This window comes from Sylvia atricapilla, chromosome 6 (genome assembly GCF_009819655.1).
Source record: "Sylvia atricapilla isolate bSylAtr1 chromosome 6, bSylAtr1.pri, whole genome shotgun sequence".
NCBI classification, from domain to species: Eukaryota; Metazoa; Chordata; class Aves; order Passeriformes; family Sylviidae; genus Sylvia; species Sylvia atricapilla.
Genome location: NC_089145.1, coordinates 61,518,666 through 61,535,784, shown reverse-complemented (window position 1 = coordinate 61,535,784; position 17,119 = coordinate 61,518,666). Strand labels below are relative to the sequence as shown.

The following is a 17,119-nucleotide window of genomic DNA, read 5'->3' as shown; positions in this document are numbered from 1 at the left end:
TGTTTATATGAAGCTTATAAGAATATGTGTAATCTGTACTTCTATTAAGCATCAATACAAACTAGTCCTTTTCCATGTTCAGAATTAATATTTCATGTACTGTTTTGGTTTCAGCTTTTGTGTTTGCATAAACTTAGATATGAAAACAAATTTTTATGCTTGTTTGTATGTCCTACTGGATCAATTACTTTTTACCTGAATCCATATTTTCTGTGCCTTTTTAGATTGCAATGTAAAGCAAATTGTTTTCCAAGCCTGATGTATCATACCAACATTCCTATTAGCAAGGTTCCTGGGTTGTACACAAGAGAAAGATTAGATTTACAAGCTAGAGTTTTTCTTCATGAGCTAAGTATTCAGGTTTTCACAGTATTATGTTAGCATTTTGTATGCATTGCCTAGGTTTAAGTTTATGTAAGAAAAAGATTTACGTTAAATCACAGCGATTATTTCCAGGCACACTGTCTTAAAAACTGTCCAGCCTCATATTATGTGATTCACTGAGGAATACCAGCAGAAAACATTCGTAAGGAATAATACATCAGGTTTTCCTGTGCTTCCACTGGTGAACTATTTATTGGCATTATGTGGGGGGATATTTGTCTTGTGGATAATGGGCTCTGCAGAGCTCTTCATGGAAGCACTTAGATGTGACCATTTAACAGGCCTGAGCCTCACATTTGTCACTGTGCTGTTCTAATCCACCACTCAGGGCTATTCCTTCCAGTTCAGGGGGTATTACTGAATCCTGGAGCAGTGAGAAATGGCAGCTAAGGGCTGCCTGCTGCTTTTTCAATTGAATATCAAATTCATCTGTTCTAGGTTTGCCAAGTTCTGTTTTCTGCAGAATGCTGAGCAGTTTTCCTCTCTGTGCTGTCAGAGATTGTAGTCTAGAAACAAGCAGCGAATATTTGACAGGCAATTGAGCTGAGTCTTACAGCTGTTGAGCACAGCTTTTTTAGCCCAAGGGAATTCCAGGTGGATCTCTGCCTTGAAAGGTGGCTTTTGGTTTAGATAATACAAAGTTTCTTCACTTCTTGATCTTCTGACTGACTGGTATTTGGTAAAAGTTGGTAAATCCTACTTTGCAGAGAAGATTGTACCAAGTCATAAATGCTCATTATGACAGTGCTTACTCTTAACTTCTGCCAGACTAAATATATGCTCACTTATAAATAAAAGTTGCAGATTAGATCAGATGGTCTCCTGCTGACATGATCCACATTCCATAGTAGGGGAAAACAGCCCAAAACAAACAAAACAGAAAAAGAAAAACAGAAAAAAAGTCATTTTCTTACCCACAAGTACGAAAAAGTGCAGTCTTATATTGTACTAAAAGAATCAGGCTTTTATAATGAATTTTAATTTGAAATGTTTGTTTTGAGAAGTTGTTCTTCTGAAGATTTCATTTGAAACTATTGTCTTTACTAAAAGTGATTCTCTCTAGAAAAATAAAAAAGATGGTGTTCAAAATCTGATGTTGTAGTTTATAGTCTAAATAGTGGCTCATCAACCTTTTGATCTGGAGAGATGAATTTTGATTGCATATGAAGAATGCTTCCCAAGAGTGGGAAGTGTTTTTCTCCACCAAAAGAGGATTTAGGAGGTGAAATCCTTTCTGAAGGCAAGTTGGAAGTTTAGGGGTTTTTTTCCTCACCAGAGGTTCATATAAGTGCTTTTGCAGTCCTCAAGTATTTCAGTACAGTGATCCATAGAGCTGTGTAAGCAAATTGTAGAGCTAAAAAATAACGTGCTGTGGCTTTTACTGATACGATTTTTCTTTAGTCTGCTTTTTCATAGATGTACTTCCTTATAACATTTGCCATCTCTGCATAAAATAAGTCATCATTTCTCTGCATAATTTATTTAGTCTGTTATATGAAGAATAATAGTCACTACAAACAAAAGGAGAAAGTGTAAAACTTTCAGAAAGAATGACCACATCTAACCCAACTCTTCAAAAAATTGCTGTGTATCTTCCTATCATTTTATACACTGAAGAAGGCCGTGGTTACCAATAACATTTATTGTCATAACTAAAGATGTGCATGTACATTTGTATGGCTGCTGAGGAGCAGTTAATGCAGTAGCACAGTTACAATTGTAGGTTTTAATTCTTGGTTTTTTTTCCTTACTGCAGCAGGAACCCCTGAAGACAAGATGCGATTATTCCTCATCTATTACATAAGCTCAGCTCAGGCACCTTCAGAGGTACCTATGATCTTTACAGGAATTAAATTCCAACACCAGATTGTGGCACGAGGGATTTTTCTGTGGCATTTCAGTACTAAGTAGATATTTCTATTTCTTTGCAAAGAGAAGTATGAAATGGCCAGGAAATTCTAAAACTTTATGTAAATTTTGTCTTATTGCCTCACAAACCTTTAACCACCGTTTCAAAGGATGTGAATGACTAGTAAAAAGGAATATTAAATTGTATAATATAATGTAAATAATGCATATTTAGATCATGGTTACTGCAAGACACAGCATGCTTTCTATTATTCTGCTCCACTGCTCAAAGAAGTAGACAAAGCAGAATGAAAATGTGATTCATTTCACTCCATCTATTCAAGAATGACTGAGTCAGTGGACTAGCAGGTGAATGAAGGAGAAATGCATCTGCCAATATCTGAATAATCCAGGAAACAATTTCTTCATATTTCTTTTGAACTTAAAATGATTCATTTCGAGGAAAATTTTTACACCACAGTAACATTATCTGATGGAAAAAATGTGTGGTTAGGCAAATAGAAAGTATTTGTATTAATGTATATTAGCTCCTTTTTGTTTATTATTTGCTGCTTTGACATTCTACAGAAACCAGCATTCTGTTGATTCTAGTATAAAGACTGTTCCATATCTGAAAGGGCACAGGATTTAATTCCACAAACACTGTTCAGTTTAATGGGATCTGCTCATGGCAAATTTTATTTCAACTTGCATTTCTTTAGTTGGTAGGAAATAGGATTAAGACTCAAAATTACTTTTTAACTTGGGTCAATGCTATGACTTTGCAGTGCTTATTAGTATTTAGGTAAGGATATTTTGTCTTTGTACATGGAATTGAGAGTAACTTCAACCTTTTATAATTCTGCCCTTTATGATTTCAGATTGATTTGGAGCAGTATAAAAAGGCATTGACAGATGCAGGGTGTAATCTCGCTCCTTTGAGCTACATAAAACAATGGAAGTAAGTAATTTCTTTTTTTTCTCCTATATGAGGCTAACTGGGAAACACAGAACCCAGCATTGTATCCAGGAATTATGTGTTTCTTCTCTTAAATTGTAAATTATCCTTAAACATTCATTTGGTGTAAGTATTTACTGTCATTATTATGGTAAAACATGCAAATCTTATTTTAAAACTAAGCTTCAATAGTGCCAGAACACTATAGAACATGACATGTGGTGGTGTTCTTAATGATCCAGGACAGAAACAACTTATTAAATTAAATGGAAAGTTTTGCTAGTTCAGACTCCAGAGCTTTTTTAGTTCATACCAAGGAGTCATGTTGCATATCAGTTAATGTAGTTTTACATGGTATCTGAATGAAGTCTTTGTCTTTTAACTATAAAATCTAATTCCTATTGTATTTGTAGGCAAGAGGGATGCATGTAATAAATAATTACTTCCTGAAAGAGTTTGAAATGCAGAAGTTTTTTCACTTTCAATTGACTAGAGTGGAACATTCTACAGAATTATGTGCCTGAGATAAATACTTTATTTCTATCCCTGCTTTCACAGGGCTTTCACTAAGATGGCTTCAGCTCCAGCCAGCTATGGAAATGCTGCACCTAAACCTTTGGGGTATGCTTTTGATTAATTTTTTGTAAGCCTTTAGGTTCTTTTATCTTACTTTAGTAGTGCTGAAAGTGTGGTTGGTGTTATACAGGGCCCAGAACAAAACATCTCCCTATTTGTAACATTTTTAAGCTACAGACAATTACAACCACTAATCTCCCCTAACAATGTGTAATACACAGAGAGGAGGATAAAAGGATCTGTGAATAAATTCACAAACTATCTTATTACAGTGCTCTCTGCATCTGCACATTAAATGCACTCTCCCAGGGGAATAATTCAGCACCAGGAGCTGGATCTATGACAGCCATCACTTTCAGCCTTAAGTGGTCAATGGCAGAGGATAAAAAGCCCTGTATATTCAAAATCCTTTCTCTCCTGGGTTTGGAGACTGTCAGGGCTGCAGGAACACACTGCTGTTTCACTGGAATATCCTGAACTGGGTGTCTGTCTGCTTGTTGAAAGATGTAGGTGTTTATTTCAAGACAGGAGAAGAAGATTAATATGCTAAAGTTACATATATCCCATACAGGATATGGGACTTGGTTTCTTCCCATTCTTCAGAAGGTTTCAGTCCTCATTACCAACTTTGCTTTCAGGAATGCCCTGTCACTGTCACAAGGGATCTGTGGCACAATGTGGTTAGAGAGAGTTCTGGTGCTGTTTCACTTGGAAAAATTGCTCCTGGGTTTGTTGGAGACACTCAGCATCTCTCTTGACCCTGGTGATGAAGATCCCCACTTGAAAGGAGCACTCAGATCCTGACATGACTGAAGTTGTAAAATAAACTGTTCAGGGGATTAAAGACTAGAATCCAAGACTCCCATTGATGGGTGAGGATCTGTCTGGTAGATTACAGGTGTATTCCCATACAATTACTTGCTGTGTGACATGAAGAATATATTTTATGACAAACTGAATTATTTGGTACTTAGATCCTCTTGGCTTTATTGGGAATTGGATGTCAGTGTAGAAATTAAAAACAAAAAGATCTTACACGTCATCTTTGTTTTGTTTTTCCAGTCTGTTTTCACGTGTTATGAACACAGGATCACAGTTTGTAATGGAGGGAGTGAAGAACTTAGTACTGAAGCAACAAGTAAGTTTAAAAAAACTATTTAAATGTCTATAATGAGTATTGTGAACCCCTAGAAAAACAAATGTCAGTACTTTTGTCATATTAATAAAACTCACTGTACAGTGAAAAAGTAAGTGTAAATCTCTGCTTGTGGATAGATGTATCCCTTTGTAGCTTCCAGATATCAGATAAGTAATGAAAAATTCACATTTTCTTTGAAGACCTCTTTGTAGCAATTAAGACTGGTTTCAGCATTATAAAAAGAACATCTATGGAATACTCAAAGTAGTCTAAACCTTCATAAGCAAAAAATATAGCTGTCTGTCTCTTTGCTTAGAACAACATTCATTAAGTTAAACTATTCCAAAGTGATTAAAAGGCTGAAAGTGTTAGTTCTCTGTTTAGTTACTATTCAAACATTTCTTATTTTCCCATATAAGTGTAATCTACAGCAACCATAATATTGTAATGTGCATGAAAATAAAAATATGTTTATAATGATATGAACACTTTCAAGTATTCACTTAACTGTATAAAATATTTCTGAGCATAACTTGCATGTAAATGTACACCCCCCCCAAAGGATAAAACACCACCAAAAACAAAAAAGAAACTGGTTTTATAAAATGGAATGTGGAATTGTGGTTTCCAGAAACCTGCTTCTCTATAGACAATATATTATTTTCCCACTATGTACTTTTGTCAGATGACAATAAATAAATATTTATTTGCAGTTTAATACCTTAATTCTGTAGTATCTTCTTATCAAGATTTCTGAAAAAAAAAATCATCATATTATAATTTAGTGGAAGAGTCAGAAATTAAATTAGGAATGCAATATATCAGAACTAAATAAAATGAAATCTTAACTAATGGTTTATCTTTTTACCTATTTAATGTTTTCATTGTCGTTGTTGATTCAGCCTGTTATACAGATAATTTATACATGGAAGTATCAGCTGTCACATAAAAGTGTAAAATTGGGCTCTCAGTTTTGTAGGGTAGTTAATGAAGTTAATTCTGCAGGAGTTTCACTATGACTGTATTGATAAGCTGCATTGCAGAGTTACACATCAGTGCTATATAAAGATATATGATTGAGGAAAATTGAAATATGCAGCTTGCCTGTGTGTTATATTTTATAGACAACTCTTCAGATAAACTGTTACTTGTAATAATAAAACATAATTCTATTTTCCAGGAAACTCCCTCTTGTATTAAATGTTTTGTCATTTCTTTAGATGTGTGGCTTTAAAGAGTTATTCTGTAGAAAGTGGCTTGCATTGTTCTGCCTCCTGAGTGAGCAAAAAGCCAATTTGCCAGTGTTTTCAGGATATGCCTTTTCTGGCTTTTCATTTCTTCTCCAGATATTTTAGGGTGACCAGATGAGAAACTTTTCTTCCTCATATTTGTAAGCCTAATGTAGGTCTGTGGTATTTCTATTAAAGCTAACTTTTTATTTTTCCTTCAATAATTCAGGGATTCTTCTTGGTTTTCCACTGTAATATGTAGATCATCCTTTGGAATATCCTCTTTTGATACATTCTGCCAACAAGACTCATTTCCAATCCTGTTGCTGTGTAAACTCACCCACAGTTTATTAGAACTGAAGTAGTTTTACTCTTCAATATTCAGATCTTTGTCCCAGCTGACATTTCCCATGTAAATAAGGAGCAGTAATCTTGAATTTCACCTCAGTTTATCCCTTTGCAAGTCATCCAAACATTTGTTGCCACGGTTGTTTTTTATACCCATTTCTTTGACAACATTAGTATTTTTTACAATCACGCACTGAATTATCAGCATCAGCTTTAAAATTCTTTCCTTAACTGCAACATATTTTTTAATAAGAATCTGTATTTGATCACATCTGCATATGTTGCATAAATACAGTTCTATTCCTATCTTCACACCTTTTTTGCACTTTATGTCTTATCTTTATCCCCTAGCTCTGTGCACCTCAGATGTTTGCATTTTTTCACAGAAAAGTAATTTAGGTGAGAATAAGTTAAGCTTAACCTTTACAAAGCATAAGAGAAAAAAAAATGTTCAAAATAGTATTTTAAATTCTCTGTAAACTCTTCCATAAGTATTAATGTGCCTGGGAATTGTTCTTAGGCTTTTCAGCCTAATTCCATCAATTCCTTTTTCAGCCTAATTCCATGAATTTCACATTGTGTTTTCCAGAATCTGCCAGTCACACGTATTTTGGACAACCTTATGGAGATGAAGTCAAACCCTGTGAGTAAAATTGCCTTCACATGGAGAGAGGTGGAGCAAATAAAATCTTGAGGCTGTGATATGTAATATGCTATGGCTAATTTTTCTCATGATAGTGCAGTTGAATCCAATCATGCTGTATTTCTAAAACAGCACCATTTTTGTAACTATTTAATAAGACCTTTTTTATTAAAATACTCTAAACAATGACAACTTATTGTCTCGTTGGAACTAATATTTTTTAGGTTTTTTCCTATTCCTATATATTACACTTGTGCTATACTAAGCTTCTGTTGCTCCTAGATTTCTACATCAGTCTGTGGACTGAAATTTTCTTTGCCTCAAAGTCTTTTTTTAAAGAGCACAATTCGAGCAGTAAAATATTCACAGAGAGTTTTACTAAGAAAATTACATTTCCCACGTCTTTAAACTTTGCCATCTAGAGGAAAATATTTTAGTACTTGTTTCTGTGAAAAGTTACTTGGACTATTTTAAAATCTATGTTACAAATTTTTGAAATGCTTACATGTTAGCTACACACTCAAGGCATTTGCTGGAACTTACAACTCAAAATAGGCCTGAGTGTTTATGCATGGAGTCATTCTTCCTGCCATGGGTTTTGTTCTGTATATGACAAACTTGTCCTCAAAATATCACCTCTTAGAAGTCATTTGGAAAGCTTTAATATGTTTGCCACATTAAAATCTTCCTATTTTAATGCCATCAGCATCAGTCAGAGAGATACAGTTTGTAATATCTCACATTGGTTAGTAGTTTTAAAATATTCTCTTAGTCTACCTTCATGTATGTACAGAGAGAAAAATAATGGTCAAATATGAAAATTATCAACGTGCAAGTAATCCTTTATTTTCTTAAACTGTACTTCATAGGTGATATATGTCATGATTCTTAGGAGATGATTTGCTTTCTTTTAGCAAACAAAGAAATTGAGATTGTTTCCAGTTTTAATGGATTGTTGTTCCTGTTTGAAAGACTTGGAAAAGATGTACAGGGCTAACTTTGTTTGGTCAACCAGCAGAGGTCACTCAGAGCATTTACCATAGAAAGCTGAAATTAAAACTACAGATAATTTATGGTGAGGTGAAAAAACTAAACGACTTTTTTAAAAAATAAACATCAGCTTCCTCTGCCTGCAAGTTTAGGAGTTGATTTAGAAAAGTTTACAAGCCATATGAGATTTTTTTTCTGACTTAGTAGAAAACAGCTAGCAGCAGTTTGCAGCACTTTGAGAATTTGGGGAAAACTTTGATGTTCTCACTTTGAAAAGCAGCAGTTGGGCCAATTCCCTGCTCCACTGCCATGGCAGAGACACTCCTGGCACAAAACAGGGAATCCCCCTGCTCAGGTCAGAGCAGACCAGGCAGTCCCCAAAGACTGAGCTCCTCACCTGCAGAAAAGCTGCCAGCAGCTTTGGGAGGAGGGTTCAGCTGAAGGAAGCAAGGCAGAGTCACTGTGGAGGGTGTGTAGACTCGCTGTCCTCTCAACAGAAGTGAAATTGTATCTGGGAAAGGTCAATGCCTGGAAATACACCACTGTGGCTTCTGTTCATCTCCTGATGTGTGGGCTCCTTTTCTATTCCCCAGAATAGAGAACTACGGCACTGCAGGCAGAGCACAAAGGGAGAGGAAAAAAATATTCAAGATTTTCTTGTTTTACAACACAGAAAAAAGTCTTGTTTATAGTTCAAGAAATTATACTGACCACAGCAATCAGTGTATGGAATGTACAGACAGATGAAAGTAATGCAAAATTTTTTGTAATGCAAAATTCGAGCAGATTCTTGAGAAGCCAAGCAATTATTACAATGAATGTAAATAATTTATTTTCTAGATACTAACTGCAAAAATAAAGGAAATACGTGAAATGTACATACACCTTGTACCACAAACATTCACATATATTATTGTCAGTTAAAATCTTCAATCTATTTAGAATGATATCCTGTGCAGAACTCTGGGGGGTTGTCTGTAAATCACTTTGTGTGTTGCTTGTCTCTGCTGTTCCTTTTGTCTCACTGGCAAGGACAAATAAGTCTACACCCATACTGTCCAAGTTTTTCAGAAGCAGGAGCAGCTAGAACAAATATTATGGGCCATAACACTATCTTGTAACTTTATGAGGTTTTCTAGATTGTTTAACTATAGTTACACCTTTTCCTGAAAAACATATTCAGAAACATTCCTTGATGACCTTAAAAGTAATCAGTTACTTGTGGGTATTTTAAATAACAATATTTATTGTTAAAAGCACGATTTTAGGCAATTGCTTTTAAGGTTATATTTTTAATAAATGAATCTTCTGTTCATAAAACTAAAACGTAGTTGCTTTGTTTTGGTGTCGTTAAATAGAGGTTGCTTAAAACCTTAAATCTTCATATATGAACAAAAAACCCTTATTGCCAAGTGTACACAAATTTAAATTCATAGCTATGAAATTTAACATCATAAATTAAATTTAACATTTACTACAGAGTTATAGAGATTCTTCTAATTGATTACTGAGAGAGGAAAATCTTTGAAAAGTGAACCTTTACAAAGTGGTTTAGCCTCTCTCAATACAGTGAGTACATTTGTATTGACTTATTAAGAGTTATTAAGAAGTAGAGATCCAATTTGTGGTATATATTAATGACACTGCATTTTAGTTAATCCTGTCCCTTTCAGTGGATATGGTATAAGACTTAGGATAACCTCTCATATATTACAAAGAAAAATTCTGAAAGTAGAGGATTTCCTTAACCCAAATTAGTCCTGTTAGATTCTGCAGAAAAAACAAAGACAGACTCAAAGTCAATGACATTTCCATGAGTCTTTTTCCATTTTAATTCGAAATATTGAAAACTAAGTTTATGCATTCAGAAGTATTTCTTTTCTTCTGGAATTTCTTAGGGAAGTCACAAATTCAGCTGCGTGTAAGGAAAGCACTATAGAGTTTTTATTGGCAGACTTGCTATTTCTTAAAGAAAATAAAATCTACTTGGGCTTCTTTTCCCTGCACCCTCAGCACTGATTTCAGCAGGAATAGTGTATTTAAACAGCAACGATGGAAAATCCTTAAGTTATCACATTTCTATTGCTTTACCACTTACTGTGTGTCTACTTCCCCAAGCCCACGGTGAAAAAACACAGCAGTAGGACATTGAGGAGTAAATGTCTGTAATATATTTATTAACTCTGATTTTTAGTTCTGTCATTAATCTGTAATTCACTCTAAGAAGCAGAGAAAGCTCATCTTTTGATCCCAGGTGAAGGTTTCTCAGATACCTCTCAGTTTTAGTCTAGTCCATTCCCGGCTGTCTCATTACCTCAGAGTCACTACACCACCTTTAGGTGGGAAGCTCCAAAATCATGAATTCTGGCAGACTCCTGTAGCTGAAATTCCCAATGGAGCATATAAAAGCATTTTACAAAGATTCAGTGGGAAACTAGGTCTAAATCATTTTCTTTTTAAAAGCCAAACTGCAGGATGAGAGAGTTATTTTGTGTAATTATGTAAAAGTTGGTAATATAAAATAGATTTATTTTGTGTGTGTGTAACCACCACATGTGTATTAAATACTTTCTAATATTAGAGGTAGTTATGCTATGTGAGTTCTAGTAAATTACCCAGATAATTTGTCTGCTACTCAAGAAGTATTATTTCTGCTTTACAGAATCATCAGAATTCAGAGGTCTTTGCCATGTAAGCCCACAGATAAAATCAACTGTAGTTCTGCATGCAGTTTATCCACAAGCTAAACTTCACAGTACCTGGATGAAAATCTAGTGTAGCCACAGGAGAAAGCCAAGAAGTTGTCAGAAGGAGTTACTAAGAAGTTTTGTTTTTCATCCATAATAATTGGCAAAAATCCTGCTCGTTGCCAATAAAAATATTGCAAGTGCCTGAGTCTTCTGTGTGAAGAAATTTTTTTTTCTGTAGTTTAGACGGTCAAACTTTTCAAATTTTTGTGGAAGTCTTTTCTTCTTCAAGAGCTTAATTTTGGTTTAATAGTAGTCATAAATCATGAATTGAGAAGGATAAGTTACATAACAGTAGCAGATTTTGATCTGTCTTATCCTTAGCACTCCTTGCCACAGAAGTGTTTTGTTTTATAATGTTAAATCAATAGCAGATCTCCATAACCTGGGAAATTTTTTATGTTTATAACTAACCATCCGTGTTCCTCTAAAGCTGGTAACAACTTAATTTTTCTTTCTGCATACTGTCTTTCTGTTGGGATTTATTATGCATCCAGTGTATTTTTTGGAAAGTGTGTGCTGGTCAATTTTAGGTGAACCAGAAATAAAAAGCTCCATAGCACCCTTCAGAGCTTCTCACTGTTGTTTATGCTGCACTGGTTCAGTTATATACAAACTTCTTAGATATTAGTGGGCACCACAGTTAATGGTGAGTGATGTGATGGGAAATTATACTGGTTTAATATAATATATACAAGGAAAAAATCATTAGCCACAATTCCAGTCTTTTGAGATAAAAATACACTTTTTAATAGGAGACAGATGACTACAGGTATTTTGACCCCAAGATGCTCCGAGGCAGCGACAGGTGAGTTTTGCTTCTTTCCTTTTACTCCATGAAAAGGCTAAGGTAAGAAATCTATTTTATTTTACCTGCTGATTGCAAGTGATTATTTTAATCATTAATTCTAAGTCAGGAAAGTTGGTCTTGAAGGAATTCACAACTTGGATCAATCAGATAAATTTTTATTACACTGCCAAAAAATCTAAAAAAGTGAGTCCTGACATGTACATTAATTTAGTCACAGGAGTGTGCAGTAATCAGTATTTAGCAATAATAAATGTTAGTGTTCTTCATAGGTGTGCTGCTTGATTTCTTAGAAACTTTGTGGATTTTTACTGTTAAGTTAAATAGTCATTGGCTAGTGCAGCAAAATTTCTTTGTCACATTTTAAACAGTTACAATTTTGATTTGAATACAACCCTTCTTTAGTAATTTGTTAATAAGTTTGAAAAAAAAATAGATTAAAATTTGACTGCATTCACTTTTGATTAGGTAGGTGCACATTTTATGTTCATGTGCATATGATGGGAGGCTTGGATATAGTTTATTTTGCCAGTAAAAAAAAAATGAGAGGAAGAGGAATTAGATCAGAAGTTTATAGATCTTTATTTTAGCTTTGTATCTTTAACTAATAATAGTCTGATAGTCTCACCTAATCTAATATCCTAGGAACAGAGGAGATACTTAATTTTGATATTCCTTCTAAAAATAACTGTCATGAAATCTGTGAAAAAACAATCATCTCATTTGGCTGCACCACTTTATTACAGGATGAGGGTGGATGAAGTAGATCTAGGCTTGAGTTTAGTTATTTACATCAAAATTCTGTCTCTGCTTTGTTCTTGAAACATGAAAAGTAAGAGGACATAAATTACAGATGATATGTTTGTTTTATTGAAAAGTGTAACAAATTATATAATTTCAAAGATAAGCAAATTTTGAAATTATCAAAAGAGGAAAAGTACTAGTGTTTTATGTTTCATTTTCATTTCAGCTATCACTGGTTTGTGATGTTTTAATTGCATTTTTGGTGGATTTTGTGCAAATGTGCAAAGCTTTATTTTACTCAAGCCAAAGGATTTTCTCAGTTTTTTGCCCACTCTGCATAGTTTTTAAATTGCTTTAAACAATGTAGAAATATTCATTTACAGCAGTTCTTAAATATGGCATTCTCTGTAGCTATAATACTCATCATAGGGAATAGCTTTTAATTTCTTATTTGAGGTTTGTATGTAAACTCAAGTTATATTCCTTGGATTATATTTGGGCATGGTAACAAAACTCACAGGGTGGTTTGTCTAATTCTCCCTTCAAATATCTTTGTGGACAATAAAAACATCTGTTAGGTGTCTTGACAAAACAGTGTTATAAAATAGTATAATTAATGGATTTAATTAAAAAGTGACTGATTTTATTTTCTAACCTACTCCCATTTGAAGAAATACTGGCATTTCTACTTACAGTGTTTTAAACAGAGTAGTAACTGCACTGCTGTAATTCAGTCTTGGCAAAACTGTCTCTTTCTGTCCTTTGTGAAGCCTACCCCAAGTATACACAGGTTTTGTCCTCTGAAATAGAGAATATATGTGACTTTGTCATATCATACTCAAAAGATGAGAGGATTGGGGTAATGGTTCTGCTTCCAGGAAGGCTGTGGTGTTCCTGACACAGCACATTACAGATAGATATTCCCTTTAAAAACCTGTTCTTCTGGGATCTGTATTGAGTCAGTTGTTCTTGGAAATAGAGGAACAGGGAATTTGCAGGGGAAAATGCAGTGTTTTTAAGCTCTGTTAGAACATAAAGACGTGTCCTGTTGGCCAGTACAGGCAGGAGGGCAGTGGTGCTGTGTGAGCAAAGGGCAGGCTTTTTTTACTCATTGTATTTGCTCCTAGGTAACAGCACTGCAGTTAGAGCTTTTAAATTATGGAAGGATTGTTGTCATAAAGCTTATTATTCAAACATTAGAAATGATGAAGTAAAATTCCTATTTATTCATATATTCAGTCCTGTAGAATGATTTTCCATAACAAATGGAAAGGCAGTTATTGTTCTATTTTATATTTTTATTTAATATTATATAGTACACCACACATATGATGGATACATGATGCTTATTTTGCATATTTCTATTTATCTGTAATGAAATTTGTGTCCTATTTTTTATAGCTCAGTTCCAAGAAATAAAAATCCATTCCAGGAGGTAAGTCACGTAGAAATTATTTTTCAATGTTCATGTGTTAAAAATAAAAAAAAAAAAATCCTGAAGTATAGTCATTTTTGGTGATCATGATTAAGAAAATGAGAGGTCTTATTTGGAAAAAAGCACTTAGACTAATTATATCTAGTGTTAATTATAATTAGCTGTTTTTCTGAAGCTTTTCATCTTCAAAGGACTGTGTAAGTATTAACTAATACTGAAGAAAAACATGTAGAAAATTTTCCTGAAGATAATTACAGGGATTTGCTAATATCATAATTGAGTGAACAATTTAAACCTCCTATTTTCAGAATTCTCTCTAGATTTAATCCTTTGTCCAGCCTTAAACAACAGCACTGATGTAAATGATTTATATTAAGGAGTCTCTGAGGTTAAAGGAAAAAAAATCAAAATATTGAATGTTACCATTCCATACAAATGCCTGTAACTTTTGGTATTTTTCTACATAAATATTTACAAATAGAAAAAGTCTTATCTGGTCTTACTACCAAGTTTTGTAGGCAAAATATTTGCCTTGGCAATATGCAAATGTTTCAGACTTCTCAGGAGATGTCCTCATTATCCTCAGGAACAAAAGGAATATGATGTGGTACAGATTCTGTACCAAAAATGTCAGCAGTAAGATAAAGTCTATATAAAATTCATATAGCATGGTCACATAGTTTTGGATAATGAATGTTCACAACAATAATACAACTATTAGTTCTCCTCTTTCTAGTCATGAATTGTTCTCTTTTAAACACAGTCCAGAAAATACTGATGGCCTTTACCTGTAATATTATAAATTATTACAGGTAATAATTTATATTACCTGTATATTACCTGAGAAGGGGAAAAAACGATGAAAAAGTTTATTTCTTTATGATAGAAGTATTTTATTTATGGTCCAAATGAATTCCTTAACATCCATTGAGATATTTTAACTCTTCCTGTGGTCACTGGAGACATCCTTGGACAAAAAAAAGAAACATGTTGAAACAATATATGTGTGAAATATGTCTTAATAGAAGAGAGTGACATGTTAAAAGCTCTCAGCTTGCCATTCTGCATCCTGCCAAAACTTCAAATATCTTCTCTCACACAGTAAGCAGTGGTTCTGTATCCAGTTCTTTTAAGACTGCAGTGGGATTGTGAGGATTTTTGTTGTAGGTTTAATCATCTGGTATATCATTTATGAAATTTTCAGAACTTGAATGCATGCTCTAATAATATGTCTGTTGCCTTTTAGGCCATAGTGTTTGTGGTTGGAGGAGGCAACTACATTGAATATCAAAATCTTATTGACTATGTAAAGGTATGTGCACTTCTGTCACTTGTAGTCTAAGTTAATTACTGATAGAAACCAGATAGAGCAGGTTTTCTGTAATATTTCGTATTTAGAAGACAAAGTCTATGAAATTATCCCTAACATCCTTATTCTATACAGAGTCTGGAAAAAAAGGAATGTGAGAAATCAGTAGAAATTGTGGATTACTAATTCAGACCAACAGAGACTTACTGTGTCTGGTATTTTGCTCGTGTTGCTCTTTGGAGTTAGGTAAATAAACTGCATTCTCTTTCATTTTGTGTTCATACACAGCAACTGTCAGCAGATGTAGCAAACTGAATTAACCTGTTTATTAGTTTTCATGTGCTGGTGTTAAATAAAGCAGCTGTAGCATATCATAACCCTGAAAGTAAGGAACTGCTCAGAATTCTCTAGTTTTCATAAACCTTGCAGAAGAGATACCCCAGTGCTTTTTGGTGTGCAGCCTCACAGTATGGAGTCAGTTCAAGCTCATACCTGCAGATAACAAACATTTTATTGTATGACAATCTTACTTGAGCATAAAGTATGTTGTTTCAGAAACCAGCATAATGCAAATACCATGTTATCTGTTAAAGCAAATATAAGATTGGCACCAATATCTGAGCATTTATTACTTACCCACAGTCAGAAGTTTTCACTGTTGAGTTAATAGAAGCTTATTCTTGTTAAACTGCATCATTTCATTCTGTGTAGAAATCATACAAGGTGTCATATGCACAAGTAAGAAAATATGTAACCTCATGCTGGTGTAACAGATTTGATTTCTCTGGTTCCAATGGCTGGACAAGCAGAACACATGTGTACCAAAAATCAGTGATGGAGAAAAATAACTAAATCATGACAGTTCCTGGGAGGCAGGAGTGGTATTCCAGCACTTTCCAGGAATTTAAAAAAAAATGCCAAAGTAACTGTAGCAAAATTCTGAAGAAGGTAATAAATTATTTAACAGCAGCAGCCCACCATTCTTTCTTCCTGATCTTAACCTTGCTCATGGTACAGTTGTTCTGTTCTCTGGTAGACTGGACTGAGGCTTTTCACAAGAAATAATAAATATGGGGCATTAGTTATTGAAAAACAGTTATTCTACAAAGCACACAAGAGTTTTATGTCCAGGTTAATTTTGAAGAATGCAAAGTCAGGATGTGTATGCTGAGTTCCTCCCTCTAACTTTGGAACAGAGCTGGTCTGGAAAGAGGAAAGGATAGGAAGAGGAATGTAAATTAAAGAAATCATTAAGTTTTGTTTTAGCACTCAGTGAGGCATCTGCCTGTGACAGTGTTGTCAAACATTTAGCTTGCTCCTTAGTCTGCCCAAAGCCACTTCAGCTACTAATACCAATCCAAAAGATCCCCAAGAGGATGAGTATTCCTTACTTTCTACTAAAAATCAAATCTCTGAATTGCCTAGGGGTTAGTTCACTTCCCTGGCTGCAGCTGCATCTGCCAGAGCTGAGGTTTGCTGTGTGTGGACACACAGGGCACTTGTGTGTGACAAGTTGAACACTCAGCACTCCATACACAGTGGCAGGAAGGTTCAGAGGAATAAGAGGGCAAACAGGAGGTCACTGGTAAAACAGAAGGAGCTGAAAGCTGTGGAAATGGTAATGTTAGATCTTATGGAGAGTCAGAAGTTGAACACACTCTTCTTCTGGAAGCTGTGAGCAGAGGTTTTCCATCACAGTTGTCACAGCTGAAGGGTGCTGTGTGTTTCTCCACTCAGACTGTACTTGAACACTGGGAGATGACTCCCACAGGGGAAGACTCCCTCACCTTTATTCCACTCTGCCTTTACCTTAAAAAAAACAAGGAAGGTTAATGAAAACCTTTATTCTCCCTCCCACCCACCACCTGGAAACCTGTGTGCCTCTTCCAGGTGACACTTCCAGTCTTTTCCAACAAAATTGGCTTTTCCATGTGGTAGACTTCCAGCAGCTATTGTTTCCAC

General features: G+C 34.6%; 1 protein-coding gene across 1 annotated transcript in view; it reads left to right on the top strand.

The window, feature by feature from the left end:
• SCFD1 (sec1 family domain containing 1) overlaps nucleotides 1–17,119 on the top strand; it is a 49,554-nt gene that overhangs the window by 29,578 nt on the left and 2,857 nt on the right. Inside the window, exons 16-23 of the mRNA XM_066322156.1 lie at nucleotides 2,141–2,211; nucleotides 3,114–3,193; nucleotides 3,749–3,811; nucleotides 4,829–4,904; nucleotides 7,071–7,124; nucleotides 11,617–11,669; nucleotides 13,815–13,848; nucleotides 15,095–15,160. Coding sequence (XP_066178253.1) covers nucleotides 2,141–2,211; nucleotides 3,114–3,193; nucleotides 3,749–3,811; nucleotides 4,829–4,904; nucleotides 7,071–7,124; nucleotides 11,617–11,669; nucleotides 13,815–13,848; nucleotides 15,095–15,160 — 497 coding nt within the window. The remainder of the gene's footprint in view (nucleotides 1–2,140; nucleotides 2,212–3,113; nucleotides 3,194–3,748; nucleotides 3,812–4,828; nucleotides 4,905–7,070; nucleotides 7,125–11,616; nucleotides 11,670–13,814; nucleotides 13,849–15,094; nucleotides 15,161–17,119) is intronic.